This window comes from Mustela lutreola, chromosome 5, assembly GCF_030435805.1.
Source record: "Mustela lutreola isolate mMusLut2 chromosome 5, mMusLut2.pri, whole genome shotgun sequence".
Taxonomy (NCBI): Eukaryota; Metazoa; Chordata; class Mammalia; order Carnivora; family Mustelidae; genus Mustela; species Mustela lutreola.
The window spans coordinates 45812953-45828717 of record NC_081294.1 but is presented as its reverse complement, the minus strand read 5'-3'; the positions used below and the strand labels follow the sequence as shown (position 1 = coordinate 45828717).

Genomic DNA, 15765 nt, shown 5'->3' with positions numbered 1-15765 from the left:
AGGGTGGTTGTTAAGGAGCTTGGTTTTAGAGTAAGGACTGAGGTCTAATCCAGGCTCTTAAGCAAGCTTTGGGAGTCTGAAAGCCTCAGTTTCCCTGTCTGTGAAATGGGATGAAGTTTTGTGCTTGCCCTCTGGGGTTGTGATGAGGCTGAAATGAGGTAATCCCGAAGCACAGGGCTGTGAGCAATGTGTACGCGGCGCACGGGAGCTGGCGGGCACTTTCCCTCAGGAAAGAAGAAACAGTGTCACATCCGTCTTTTCCGAGGCTCTCGTTATTTTGAATATATTAGGGGATGCTGTTTCAGGGACTCTTGCCAGCATGGAAGGACCTCACTCATGGTAGTTTTAGATGGTTACTGGACGCAGCTGGTACAGAGTGGGAAAAAACTGGTTTTACTTGATTTTTAAAAACCATCTGAATTTACTTTTAAGTTAATATTTTATGTAATATTAATAATATTATGTAATATTAGTTTTAAGCACATGTGTATCTAAGTTAATAAATTAAGTATTTAATTTAAGTATAGTTTTTAAGTTTTATGCATATGTGTATCTAAATTAATAAATTAAGTATTTGACTAATTGAACCATATCCTTAGGTATTTATAGACAAGTTGGCAAAAAAATGGGTGATAGTTGCCTTACATTAGATTTTGTTTCTTAAACTAATAAAGAAATTCAGATAAGATGCAGGGTCCCTGAGGTTCGACTCGAACTTTGAATAGAGCACTCACATAACCAGCCAGTGAGGAAGGTGCTATTATACTTCTACATGTGAGGAACCCAAGGCCTGGGGAGATGAAACACCTTCATCCAAGGGATCCAAGGTCCCTCCGCTCAAAAATGGCAGAGCCCAGAGTGGAATCCAGGGTTGGCTCCCCCAGAACCAGGCAGCTCTGAGACCTCCAGCGAGTCTGCACCTCTCCTGTTTAATCTTTCTAAAGCCTGGTCCTGACCCTGTTACGGTCTTCTGCCAAGCCCCCTATCAGCACCTGTCTTGTCCTCAGAACAAACCGTACCCTCCCCCACCCCGGCTTGCAAACAAGGCTCTCTGCTACCTGTTCCTCTGTTCTCAGTCGCCTCCGGCCCTCTCTACATGCCCTGTACTCAGGCTGTGGAAGCCGCTGAGAACATGCCGTTCGTTCACTTTTCTGCTCCGTGGAGCACCTTGCCTTTCTTTCCATCAGTAATACAGCCATACTAACTCACTTCCTCCCTTTCCTTCTTTCATTCATTCATTTACACATGGCCTAGTCACTGGTCAGCCTTGCTCTAAAACCCTGTTGGAAAAACTGGACTAGAAACTCGCTGCCGAGCGTGGACCCAATGACCCAAGTCTATAGCTGGGGGAAGGTGCTGGGATGTGCTGGCCAACCCGCCAGGCAGCCTCCCTGTCTGCTCTGTCCTTCCACATCCAAGCCTGAGCTCTCTGTACAAGACCCCGCGTATTCATCACAGCCACAGTTTTCACCCTTGGGAACGTCAGAATCACCTGGAAAGCTGGCTAAAATAGACTGCCGATCCCTACCCTTAGGGTGTCTAACGCAGCAGGTCTGGGGTGGAGCCTGAGAATTTGCATTTCTAACAAGTTCTCAGATGCTGAGATACTGCTGGTCTGGGGCCCACACTCTGAGCACCAGGACATACTGGAATAGTGACAGCCTCCCTCGAGATAAAGGTACTAGTGAGTTCACACAGACAGCCCTGTGAGCTTGGGATTACTAGTGCCCTTACAGATGTGAATATACAGCTTCAGCAGAAAGGGCAACGGAGACGTCCAAGGGCTCACTGAGAGTTCGCTCCAGAGCTAGGTCTGGAGCCGAGGCTTTGGCCTGTGTCTCGTCAGCCTCCATGCTCTTTCCGCTCCTGTCTTTCCTGCCTTCCTGCACCTGTAGCCCCATCACATCAGCTGCAACAGTGCCAACATTAATAGCCACTAAGCATTTATTATGTGCCAAGCCCTGAGCTAAGTTTAACACCGTTTGACTAACATGATGTTAACACCTATACTATGAAGTAAGGATTATTCTATCCCCATCTGATAGCTACGAAGCTACGTCCAGAGAGGTTAGGTCACTTCCCCAAGGCTACACAGTGACTAGCTGATCGTGCCTGCACCAGAACCCAGAAGGCATGACTCTGCGCGCCAGGTACTTAATCCCACGGTGTGGTAACACAAGGGTTCTGATGGGAGCAGCTATCACTGAATGCCTCCTTTCCGCCTGGCTCTAGGCCAGATAAATATTCCATGCCATTTAGTTCTTACAGCAAAGCTCTGAAGAAGCTGCTCTCGCCATTTTTAGTGATGAAAGAGGCGTGGAGAGACAGGTGTGTACTGGTTGCTTAGCCGTGTACGACAGACGGCCTCGGGCCTCTGAGCCACGTCTCTGGAGGAATGGGGGAATTCGCAGGCCCCCGCAGACAGAGATGTTCATGGGATTTCAAAGGGCCTGCTCAGAGACATGAGCAGAATGCTCTCCCTGCTTCCAGGAGGCGGCTCTTAGGCTGGGCACCTGTGGCTGGCAGGGGGAATGTGCAGCCAGCATGCTCCCGGCATCCCTGGGTAACCCACTGAAGCAAAGAGCTAGCGCCGGGGGCCTGGCAGCGACACCGCAGCTGGTCCGAGTCAGAGGGGCTGGAATGGGGAGGGGAGAGAGATAGGGAAAGGTGCTGGCATGCAGGTGCTTGGATGGCGGTCCCGGATTGCCTTCTGCCTCTTGGACTGGTCTCTGGAACTCATTTCTCCCTTCTGGGTGGCACCTGAACTCCCCTGGGGGCTGGACCTGACTTCCGGGCGCTGCCTGTAACAGTGGCCTCTCTCTAGGTGGGCCGCCTTTCCTCCACTCTCCCACCACGGGGAGTGACGTGAGCCTGGGGCTCTTCAGGATCAGGATACCTGGGATCTAGCCGAGGTTACCCTGGCCCAGTCACTGGACCACTAAAGACGTTGGGTCACAACATCGACTGTAACCAGTTTCTGGGGGTGCTCCTACTTTCTTTCCACACTCTTCCATTTAATCCTCCTGATGCTGCTGTGAGTTTTACAGAAGGAAAACCTGAGCATTTTCCTCTTGAAAATTTGCCCCAAATCTGCAGCCTGGGACTGGGTTGGGCTTTGACAGCTATATCCAACAAAGCAAAGCCAGGCCCTCTGACGCTCCTGCCTCTACTCAAACGTGATGGGTTTCCCTCTCCAACAAGGCTGTCTCCCGTCTCCTCGTGTGGCATTCCTTTACTTCCTTGCTAACATGAGCCTGCCCCAGGGGAGCCTCAGGATGTCCCTGTCTCTCCCTCCTATAGGGTAGTGGCTGCTGCCTCTGCCTTCTTGAGCCCCGCTCCTGAGCTCAGGGCCTTCAGTCCTTTCCTGGGGTCTCCTCACTGTCACTGCCTTCCCTGGAGTCCTGCCTCAGTGGGAACCCTCATCCCTGAACTTGCAAATGGCCCAGACACAGCAGTGGGGTCTATATGGTGAAAGGGTGCTGGGAGGGCTGAAAAACTAACATTTTTTTCCTTCTTAGTTTAAAAAAAAAACAAAAAACCACAACTTAATTTTTTCCTGATTATAGAAGTGATAAGTACTTATGATGAACATATTCACTGTTACAGAAACACATCAGTAGAAGGGGATGGCCGCATCTGGAGCTCTCCTACCCCTGATGCCGTGAGGGACAGGAACCCTTCATGGCTCTGTGGGTCAGAGCCAGGCTGCGTCTGAGTCCAACAAGCAGGGCTGGCCTCCCCGTTCCAGCTGTGTGATTCTGTGGAAGTGACTTAACCTGAGTCTCAGTGTCCTCGTCTACAAAAAGAAGAAAATCAGAGCAGCACCCTGGGTGTATCATGGAGGCTGAACGACAGTGTGTGAACAGTGCTGTGCAGGGAGCCCCACACATTTCTAGTGTGTGTGCCCAGGAAATATTACTTGGCATTGAGGAGAGTCTCTGGGTTTTTGTTTGCTGGTTTGCCTTCCTCATATTTTTAAACATTAAACATGAGATCATATTCCATATATACTATCTTTTACTTTGGTTTAAACTTAATTTTGGAGGCATCTAACTTTTTATACTACTCCATTGTTTAGGTGTGTTCTAACTTACTTATACCTGTAGGATGTACATTTGGGTCATTTTCCATCGTTCCCTATTGTTAAGTAAGGTCTCAATAAATAGCTTCTACCTAAATCTTTGCTCATCCTTGTAGCTATCTCTCTTGTACAAACTCCTGGGTATGGAATTTTAGGTCAAAGAATGTGCTTGCTTTGGCATGGAACAGATTTTGCCAAATTGCTATTCCCACGAGCTATCCACTTACCATGTTGCAAAGCCCTCCTCTCTCCTGCAGGCTCGTACATATTGTCCTGCGGATACTTCCTTTCTCCTGGATCTCAGAGTTGAAGACAGCCTAACCGTGGCCTCCCAGAGATACTGTGCTGTCCTCCTTCTGGCTCATCCTACTGCTACTACTTCTACCAAGCCAGCCCTGTACCTGTGTAAGTCCAAGGGCTTTCCCCACGGCATCTTATTTGATTCTATCTCGTGGGATAGGAAGCAAAGTTATAACAGCACTGTCGGGGAAGTGAGGGCCAGAGAGGTCAAGCAATTGGTTTAGGGCCCCCAGATGGATGGATGGAGAGCCAAGATGAGAAGCCAGTGCCCTGCCTTCTTGCTGAGTACCCTTCCCACCATATCACTGTTACCCAAAGATGGTGATATAAGTCTGGGCGAAGGAAGTTTTGTCAGATATGAATTGATGCCACTCAGTTATTTAAAATACCTAATATGGGCCAGACACTGGGTCTAGAGATAACCGCCAGGGAGCTCACAGTCCAGTGGGGAAGACAGGCCACCCCTTGGGTCATGTCAGAGTGAGGAATCCAGAGCCAAGCCAGGACTGACATTGGGGTGGACCCTAGCCAGTACAGGGAGCTCAGGTATGGCTGCATGTGGGCTGGCCAGACTAAGGAAAGGCGTTTCAAGAAGTGTGAACAGTTTGCTTCCAAAGATGACTTGACATATGAGCACAGAGCTTGTGAGTAGTTCCATATGGCTGGACACACACATCTGTGTGGACATCTGTGGTTTGCTCTGCCCCACATCCATTCTCCTTCTAGATGGAGTCCCTGGACTCTCCTCTGGGGAATCGGCCCAACCCCACTTTCCTGTCTCCAGGATGGGCAAGGAACCAGCAGGCCAGTGAGACTCAACTTGGGGACTTCTGCAGGAATGATGGGAAAGACATACTCTCTTTCCAGTGGGATGCTGGGTATTTCCACAAGAGAAAGCCTGCCCGGATGAAAGCAGAGTCAAGGGACTGAGAGAGATGGAGGCCAGAGGAGATGGATTAGTCCCCTGGATCCAGCCAAGCCTGAAAGGTCCGTCCTGGAATTTCCACTGTGTGAGCCAACTGATTCCGATTTTTCATTGAAATCAGATTGACTAGGAATTAGGTCATCTGTAACTAAGAGTGCAGACTAAGGCAATGGGGCAAGAGGACAGGGGGAGGTTTGACGGACAAGCAGGGGTCAGCTCACAGAGGCAGGTACAGGCAGGCTATGGAGTTCAACATTTAACCAGCCACTAGGACCAGGGAAGATTCTAACTGCAAACCTGGAGAACTTTGATCGTCTGACTGTGCCTTTTAGAAACAAAATCTCTCCTGGCTGAGAGAAAGAGAGTGAGAAAAAAAAATCAATGACTCTTCCAGAAATTTCAGAGCCTTCAGAATACCTCTTCTAGGGTTTTCCCATCAGGATAGATGGCCTACTCTGGAATAGGAGCCAAAGTATTAATTCATCAGTCCCGATGGCGCATATCAATTTATCTTAATTTCTGAAAATACACTCGAGCCTTTCAGACCATTCTCTTTTCTCTGTCACCAAGAAGAAAACGGGTCTCAGCAGAGATGAAGCAGAGGGAATACCGCCCTTTCAAAACGTTCTGCTCTGGCTGAAATGGAACACCTGGCATCACAGGGAGGCGTCTCTGGCACATGAATGGGCTTTCCTGTCCCCTCAGCCTGGCGGGCAGGCCTTCCGCGGGGGCTTGGAGGACAATGCGCTGGAGATGAGCCATCACGGGCTCTGGGAACCCACACTCTCCAAGCCAGGAGAGAGAAAACTGAGGGAGGCCAGTCTCCCTTCCAGACCTGGGCGCCTCCTCATTACACAGAACACTTTCCCCTCGAGAAGAGAGACATTAATTGGATCAAATGAAACAGGAACCAGCCTCCTTCCCCCTCCCGGGTGAGAGACTTCCAATATGGCTTCATTACTGAGTCTTTTGTAAATAAACTGTGTGGAGAAAAATGCCATTTGTTCTGCTGTAATTGCCTGATGAGCATCATTAGATGGGTCTTTGAAACCCACAGAATGAAGTCTTTTTGGGTTTAGGAATTCCTTTGTGCAAAGCCTTCTCTGTTCACTCTTCTCCAGGGAGGGCGTTTCTGAACCAGGACTTCTTGACCAGGGGGGTTGGTTTCTGGCCAGTGACACAATGGCTCTGTTTGACACACCGACACAAAGTTATTGAGTGCCTTGTCTATGTCAGGCAATCCTTTAGGGACCTGGGATACAGCAGTGAGTGAAACACACACATATTCCTATCCTACTGCCATTTCCATTCTGGTGAGCGCTCAGAACACAGGTGTGCCCATTTCTGGGCACACACTTGGTAGGAAACTTCATAAGTCAAGACTGTTTGCCGGATTGAGGAATTGTGAGGTTACAACTCTTTGGATTCCCTGTGTGTGGTTTCACTGTACCCATAAAGATGTGACATTTGGAAACGAGACCGCATGGCCTAGGGATATGAAACGAATGACATCTGTGCCATCACTTGCTAGGCCTGCACCCATGGCAGACATCACTAATCAATCACTGCCTTTCCTGATTAGCTTGGCTGCAGCTTTGGAATACACAGTGACACAGTGCTGGGTAGCCCCTATCCCTGAGCACATCGGAGTTGGCTGTGAGAGGAAACCTCTTTGCTATTTCTTACTTAGACTGTCATTAATTCACTTCACTGAGAGGCTGTAGAATATCCCAGTAAATTAAGAATAACCCCAGGAGCGGGGCAAAAACAGATGAAAGGGGGAAAGACTGTGGTCAACTTCACAGGCTTGTTTTCCTCTCAAGTGTCCTTCTCTCCCTCTCCTGTCTCCACAGAGGCCTAGGAAATGTGGCAGGTCAGAGTGCGGGCTCTGCAGTCTGCACACCTGGGGCCAGGTCCTGGTTCCATTACTCCACCTTTGTGGGGCCTTGGTCTGAGCCCCACTTCCCTGCCTGTGAAATGGGCATAATGATGACATCACTCTGCTAGGGATGCTGGGAGGATGAAATAAGCCAGCACGTGTGAAGGCCTTGGCACAGTGTCCTGTCAGCTATGAGCAGGGCTGAAACCCAGCTGTTGCACATCAGAGGGGACACAGACCTGTTTGCAGCTGGCGTCCACTCTGACTGGTTGGTGCTTGGACCCAACCAGGTTGGTGCTGTTAAATACTTCGACTATCAGCCCTGGACACGACTGTTAGTTTAGGGGCCAGGCCCCTTACGGAGACAGCTCAGAACTCCGGAGGTAGAACAAACACAGATTGCCCTTCAAACCAAAATAATGTGGCAGAATTCCAGGTTGTTTTCTTGCTAAGGAAGGGTTTACGTTCCCCGGTTCTGAATGGCTCAAGCAGTAGTGCGCGCAGTAACAGTAATGATGTCGAGAATGAAAACAGACTTTGGGATGTTGTTCAGGAGCACCCAACCAGCATGGTCACATTTAGTTTTCTGCTCGGCCCCGCGAGGATTCAAATATCATTAAGCTCATTCTGTGGAAGCAGAAACTGAAGCTTGGAGAGGTGAGCCTTCCTTATCCAAGATCACACAGCTGGTCGGAAGAGGCAGAGCTGGGATGTGACCCCATCACCGAAGTCTCAGTCACTGAGACAACGGTCTCTTGCATAAAAAGTTGGGGCCCAAGCTGGGGGCGGGGGGCGCATGGGGGTTGTGTTTTCCTACTGGCCATCCCCTGTGGGTGGGGATATGCCCTCCCAGGGCTCCCGGGGATGTTAGCAGCAGGCCCTGGCCGGCCCCAAGGGCACAGAATAAGCTAACCCTTTCCTCAGAGGGGCCAAGCCTCTCTTCTTCACCTGACTCAATGTGGAATCCCACAAGTGAAGGAGAGAAAGTGGCCCTAGAAGTGTGGGTAGCTAACTAGTAACCACCATTTCCCTATTACCATGGTCCAAGCTTCTAAAGCACATGGGTTGGTGTAGGGTAAATGTTTATTCGCTGAATCTTTTTTTTTTTTTTAAACATTTGTTGTTGTTGTTTAATTATTTTAGACAGAATATGTGCATGCACCCCCCCATGTAAGGGAGCAGGGGGAGGAGGAGAAGGGGAGCGGGGAAAGAATCTCGAGCAGATTCCCCGCTGAGCGCAGAGCCAGATGTGGGGCTTGACTGCTGGGCCCAGGGAACATGACCTGAGCCCAAACCAAGGGTCGGACGCTTAACCCACTGAGCCACCCAGGCGCCCCTCACTGGTTCTTTAAAAAATTCTACCAATTCTTGCTGGTTGTGTCCCCAGGTTGTATGTTAAGCACTTCTAAGATATTACCTCATTCAATCTTCACAACAGGTCTGTACGGTAGGTAGTATCATTACTCTCTTATTTCAGATGAGGAAAGAAAGCTAATGGAACTTGGCCCAAATCACTCCTGAGAAGTGGAGCTGGGATTTGAAACCACATTGAGAAGTGGAGTTGGGATCTGAAACCACAGTTTTCTAAGTCCACAACTTGGGCTCTTGACCACGACTGGTCTCTACGGCCCACTCCAGCAGTGATGGATACAAAAGGGAAAACCTGAGAGGTGTGGCCAGGAAGCACTCGGGCCCCCTCAGGGTCTGGGAGGCCAGAAGACATCCTCAGAGCCCAGGACTCCCTTAAACCTGTGTATCCTGCTTGTCCTGGTTTCTGTTCCCACAGCTGGTTCGCTGTGTGTCTCACTGGGAGACATGATACCATCCTCACTGGAAGTGAGACCTGTCTTATTCTAACGCTGCTGTCCTAAGAAGTGGCCAGTGTAAGAGCCGTGGTTAAGGCTGGTCTATGGCACCCCATGTCCACTATCACACACAACAAGGAGTGGCCCATGGCCCCCGACTTCTTCACTTGAGCAATAGGAACTGCAGAACCCTGAGGGTCCAGGCTTTCCAGGCTCAGGACAGATGCCGAGGGGTGCGGCAGGGAGAAGGGGGCATCCAAGAAGGCGGCTCACCTTGAATGAGATTTCATACTGCTCCCCTCCCCAGATCTCCAGGCCTGGGTCATACCCGCCCAGTTCCCAGAACCATTTTCGATCCACAGCGAACAGTCCACCGGCCATCACGGGAGACCTGTCAGGGAAGAAGAGTGTGGTGTGAAAACCAAACGCCCCAGCCGCGTGCTCTGAGTGTGAGCGGACACTGCTGCTCCCCGGGGATGGTGTTGGCACACTGCCCTGTGAGCGCAGCCCACATGTCTAGTGGGGAATCCAAGGCCCTTCCAAGGGAGGGCTCAGGCTGTCTTCTATCTTGGCCGTAACAACCCTTCTTAAATGCTACCTTTTAACGGAACTGATCCAAAGCTCCTTTCAGCCCTTATTTGCGAGAGGAAATCATAGGAACGTGGGCCTTGCAGCTTCATTGGCCATGCCTCTCTGGTTCTCCCATGCATTCAGTTGTCTCAATCAGGTCCCTCCAAGCCTGTCTGGGTGTGGAATCTCTTAGAAGACAAAAACACAGCTTGCTGGGCCCTACTCCAGACCTATGAAGCAGTCCCTGGGGGATGAAGCCTAGGACTGTGTGTTTTCAGACAGGTTCCTTGGGTGATTCTCAGTCAGCCCAGCACTGGACATCTATTCTGCTGAGAGTTTGCAGAAGAAGACACAGTCTCTGTTCTCTCTGTTAAATTGGGATACAGCTAACTGCACACATTCACTGCCTCATTGCTCTAATCACTGAGTGCCAGCTGAGCTGTAGGTGCTGGAGGAATGTGGAGGTAAATCAGAGTTGACCTGGGACTTCAGGGGATGCTAGTATGGGTGGGCAACATCGTCAGGATAGTAGGATCCAGAAGATCGGTGCGGGGTAACAAGGGCCTCTGGCAGGTGCAGAGAGCACTATGGGAACACCAAAGGAGGGACTGTCTGCTTCCAGATCTTGGGAGGTGAGGAGGGGGGCTGGGGCAAGAGTCAAGGAAGGGTGTTTGCGGGGTGGCATTCGAGGTGGGTTTGGACAAGTGGGAAGTGAAGAGAGAAGAAGGAACCCTGGAGAGGAAAACCGCAGGAGCAGGAGCACAGGAAAACCGCAGGAGCAGGAGCACAGGGATGATAAATTGGGGCACCATGGGCAACAAGACGTCAGCATGGCATCATGCCAAGCCCAAGGGGGATGCCAGACTGCAGCCCGCCTGCATCCCCCCCAGTGTGTCTCACAGGCCTGGTCCTTGAGAGGGCTACTAGTATTTGCTGAGGGAAGATCTCTCAGAGTTGCCATGTCCTTGTCAGGCTCCACTGAAAAACTCCAAACCCTCAGACCAGATAACATTCCAGCAGCAACTTCCCACCACCTCCTGGCCTTGGGAACTGCAAGCTCATGGAAATTGGGCTGATTGAAAAAGAACGTAGCTAACCCACATGCCTCCCAAGCTTCCCTTAGCAGGTGAGCCTTGACAGAAGAGGAGGGACTCGTTTCAAAGAAGAGCCCCTTGAATATTCACTGAGGGCTCAAATGTGGCAGGTGCTTGCCTGAACTAATTTTTTAATAAGACGGCTACTCCTCGTGTTGACCTCCTGAGATAGGCCTTGTCCTTCTCACCCTGCTGATGCATATAGAAACCAGAGCACAGACAGGTAACTTGCTCAAGGCTTCACAGCTACCAAGAAGGTTTTGAATCTTGAATCTTTGCCAGAACTCACACCCCTCAGGGCCACAAAACAATTCTTCCTGTCAGGCAGGAGCCATTAAGAGGCAGGTGATGCGTGACCAGGACAGGGGATCGGGGTCGGGAAGCCAGTCCTCCAGCTTCCTCTCTCTTTTACCTTTGGTGGGATCTGAGACAAAGCGTTTAACCACTTAACCCTGTGTCGCCTGGTATAGCAGCCACAGGCCATGTGCAGCTGCCAAACACCTGGAATGTGGCTACTCTGAACTGAGATGTGTTGGAAGCGTAAGATACGCCCTGGATTTCCAAGACTTAGTGTGAAAAAAAAAAAAAAATAGGGAAGGCCTCATTAATAAACTCAGGGGCGCCCGGCTGGCTCAGTCAGTGGGACTTGCAACTCTTGACCTTGGGCTTGAGAGTTTGAACTCCATGCCGGGTGTGAGATGACTTAAAAAGAAAATCTTAAAAAAAAACAAACCCAATTTTGAAGTGTGGGTCCCATGTTAAAATGAGACTATTCTAGGTATACTGGGTTATGCAGAGTATATTACAAAAATGAATCTTAGCTGCTTCTCTTTACCTTTTTTATGTGGTCACTAGGAAATTTGAAAGTACTTTTGCGGCTCGCATTATATACGGACAGTGCTGACTGCACACCTCTGGGCTGGTCTGCCCATCTGCACAATGAATGCGTAGCTGTGTTTCCAAGCTCGCATTGCCATTATATTTCTGAAAGTACCCAGTATTATGAAAAATAAGGTGTCTAGTATCAACTTTCCTTTGTTGTGCGGTTTGGGGTTTTCTTGGTAGGAGCCGCAAACACCCCGCGTTGGAGGGGCAGGGAATGTTTTGGAGCCTTGTGGTTCACGGGAAATCAAACCCAAGACTCTGTACAGGGAAATCAGCCTGGGTGGAAACCAGGGTCAGAGGCCAAGGAGCTGCTGTGGAACCGGGAGGATATTAGCCTTAAGGCATTTAGATGCCGGAGGCTCGCCTCCAGAGGGAGGCCTCCCCTCCCGCCCCGTCTGTTTTCTGCTGTGTTCAGCAACAATGACAACAACTCTGTGTTTAGTGTCTACCACCCGCTTTCCCGACATCATCTCTGACTCTCACAAAACTCTATTCCTAGCCGCCCTTTCAGATGGAGAAATCTGAAATTCAGAAATGCTACCTTCTCCGCTCAAGGGCAGGGACTAAGTGGACGAGGCTCGGTTCCAGCAGGGGCTGCCACCAAAGCCTGGGTCCTTTAAACATCATCCTACTGCCCTGTGCCTACAGACTGCCTGCTGGCTGGCCCCGTGGAGGGGTGTGCAGAAAATGACCCGGATTTTTCCAGTGGCCTCCCCCTGGGTTTTGTCCAAGTACAGTTACAGAAAAGACACTTCTGGAAAGAATCAGGATACAACAGGTGGAGAGTCGCTGAGGAAGCATCTAGGCCAATGGCTCTCAACTGTGGCTGCACACCAGCATCCCCTGGGGCTTTAAGGAGCATGGATACTGAATCCCAGCCCCAGAATCCAGTGCAACTGGGCTTGGGGGTGGCTGGTGGGTTTTGTTTGTTTGTTTGTTTGACAAACTCCCCAGGTGACACCAGTGTGCAACCAGGGTTGAGCGCCACTGCCCTAGGGCAGGCCTGATGCCTACTGGGAGACACGGGGGAGAGCCCCAGAGGAAACCAGAGGTGGTCTCTGCCACTAAGCAGCTGTGGGGAATGGACTTACTCTTTCCTCATCCTGCACTGAGAAGATGAACATGCGAGACCCATCTTTACACACATTTCAAATGTAGGGCCTACAAGTCAGCTTACAGTACGAGTGCAAGCCAAAAGGGGTTCTAGTCACCCCGAAAAGTCCGTTTTCTGTAGCCCATGTCACCTTGGGCATGTCTCATGTCCTCTGTGAGCAGCAGGGTCTGCATCAGGCAAAGGTGGAGAACCATACCCCACCCAGGGCACCTTGGTGAAGATTGTGTGTGGACAAGTAATGACCCCCTTCTCAGATGGGAAGCGTGAGGCACAGGGAAACTGGGGTTCACTGGGGTTAAACTGTGCTTAAGCAGGTGTGGTACACAGGATAATGGTCCCCAAAGAAGCCAATGCCAACCTCCTGGAATCCTGGAATACGTCATATTTGCAAAAAGACTTCGCAAATATAATTAGGTGAAGGATCTGAGATGGGGAGATTGTCCTGGTGGTCCCAGTGCAATCACAGGGGTCCTCGGACATGAAAGGAGGGCCAGAGTGAGAGAAGGGGATGTGATGATGAAAGATGGATGGAGGAGGGAGAAGGAGTGGGAGGGGGGAGGGATTGAGAGGGAGGGGTGGGGGGAAGGGGGAGAGAGGGAGACTTGGAGGTGTTACGCTGCTGACTTTGAAGATGGAGAAAGGAACCAAGAGCCAAAGGAGTGAGCAGCCTCTAGAAACTAGGAAGTGCAAGCAAATGGATTCCTCCTTAGAGCATCCAAAGGGGACACAGCCCTGCCAATACGGTGACTTTAGCTTAGGAAGACTCCTTTTCAGACATCTGAGCTCCAGAACTTTAAGAGAATAAATATGTGTTGTTTTAATAAGTCAGTAAATCTGTGATCATTTATAATTAGGAAACTAATACAGCCAGGAAGCTGGGTATTGGCTTTCCACAGGTTTTTCCACACCTCCAGCAGGGGAGCCAGAGTGGCCCACAGGACAGCACAGGATGGGCACCTGAGAGGCCCTGGCTCTAATTCTGGTCTGGCTGCTAACTTACTGTGTAAGTCAGCTGCACCCTCCTTCCCTGGGGCCTCAGTCTCCCCATCTGCAAGGGGCTGTAGTCCATTACCTAGTGGCCCCCTTGGCTTTCACATTCTAGGATATTATAGGTCCACTCCACACACTCCAAACTTCTACCATGGGACAAGCTGCAATTTCCCAAACACTTCCCTAATCTTTCGGAAAGGGTGTAACTAAAGGATGGGAGACCCGGCTCCAGAGGCAGACAGACCTGCGTGCGTATCTAGCCTAGAGCCTTTGTGCCCCGGCTTGGACAAGATGGAGAATAATTCTGACTACCTGTGGTTGTGGACGGTTAAAGAGGACCTGCACACAACGTGCTCAGCACTCAGCTGGCACTTAGCAAGGGTTCAGCCTGTGCTGCTGGTGCTGCTGACAGGGATTACGATTGTGCACTAGACTTAAGGGACAAAGCCACTGGGCTCACCCCTATGGGCCGTCTGGCCAACCACAGACGTGGACAAGGAAGAGGTGGCCAGCTGGGAGGTCCCTGAGCTGAGGCTCTGGGACAGGCTGGGAGGGGCTGCGCTTCCTGTTGGGGATGTCGGCCCTGTCCCCATGTTCCACACTCTTGGGGAAGGGGGTGATCCTGAGTTGGGTGTGTTGGGAAGGGGTCACCGGGTCAGCCACTGGGACCAGCCTGGGTCGCTTGTACTTACTCAAATGGGTCGCTGGGGTCAGCTTTCTGCAGTTCTGGAGGAATTGGGATCCGCTTATAGTACATCTCCCAGTCAAAAGCGCCCCGCATGGCATCCCCCGCCTGTGTTTCGTACCGGAAGTCATCGTGGTCAATCACGTCAATCATCGGGCACACGATGGTCTTGCGGTTCCGAGCGATACGGTCTGAAGAAGCCAAGATATCCCCGTTAGGGAGGCGGGACCCCACTCTGCAGCTTACTCACATTTTTAATGTGCCCTGAGTGAATTCTCTGAACACTGGAATTTGAGAATCCCAAGAAGAAGGGAGAGCGCAGGCTTTAAGAAAGATGGGCCAGGCCTCCCATCCCGTGCTGCCTGTGAGCCACATAAATAATGTCTCTGAGCCCCAGTGTTCTTTGTGAAACAGGGAGAAGGGGCTCCGAGTCTCAGGTGGCTGAGTACCAGACACCCGTGACAGCTAGAGGCGCTCAGCATGGTCGCCTGTAATGGTCGGCACTATGGTGGAGAGAGGCTCATTTTCTTCGGGGAGACCTCCTGTCCTAGCCTGTCAGGCTCTACCTTGCAGGTCCTAACCTTGACTTGTGGCCCAAAGTAGTTAGGCATCCCGGCACGTGTTGCTGAGAGTTTCTCAGAACTTCGTAGCTATGGTCGGTGGCTGAGTGGCCCTCCCTGTGAGAGTTCAGCTCAATTCTTCCAATGGTGGCAACTACTGAAGAGGGAATGGGCTCTGTCATGAGTCCCTCATGACCTGACACGTGCAAGAGGTCCTGGCAGACCTCTGCTCTGCAGGAATTCTCTAGGCTAGGGGATTCAAGATGGCGGGTGGGCTCCCTAATTGGATGGCCTTTCATGGTCCCCTTTCAGTCAGGAAGAAGCTGATTCACTCTGCTCAACCTACCAACCAGAATTTTAAGCTTTGGTTGGCTTTGTTCTTCAATGTTCCTTCTGCGAAGAAGCTGGGGTATGCCAGCGATCGGGGAAGATGATCTGCCATAAGGGGCAAATGGGCTGTGCTTAGGGGCCTGTCTGCTTGGGCCAGCAGTCAAGTTCAAGGCTTGGAGAGTGGACCCTTGTAGGGCCAGTGGAGGCTGGCAGCTGCCTAGGGTTCAGGCTTCATCAAACAGAGTTTTCTTGCCTTTTTCTAAGCTGCAAGACACGATCCATAGGTGGTTCATGAAACTGATTCAGTGTATCTGTAAAATGAGCCAAATAAGAATACTGACTGTCAGGGTGCATTCCAAGTGAAAAATAACTTCTTCAGGAAAAGTGTTTTAATCCTGCTGCATGGGTGTGTGTTTGAGTACTGGATTGAGATGTCCAGTGTATTTCTAACTGTGGCACATGATCAAAACAGATTGAGAAATGCTCCTTTCAGCAGCGTGTCCTCTGGCTGCCAGTGCCAGTGCACCCACGCTGTGTTTACAAGCCC

The 15765-nt window shown here is 50.7% G+C and overlaps 1 protein-coding gene across 2 annotated transcripts in view; it reads right to left on the bottom strand.

Annotated features, from left to right (window-relative positions):
- Positions 1-15765, bottom strand: part of GALNT10 (polypeptide N-acetylgalactosaminyltransferase 10) — a 214027-nt gene that overhangs the window by 26028 nt on the left and 172234 nt on the right. For both annotated transcript variants that reach the window (XR_009353811.1, XM_059174109.1), the window contains exons 6-7: positions 14336-14519; positions 9264-9381 (exon numbers count right to left, since the gene is read on the bottom strand). Coding sequence is in view for 1 of the 2 variants with exons in the window: in XM_059174109.1 (XP_059030092.1) it covers positions 9264-9381; positions 14336-14519 (302 nt within the window). In the remaining variant the exon portion in view is untranslated. The remainder of the gene's footprint in view (positions 1-9263; positions 9382-14335; positions 14520-15765) is intronic.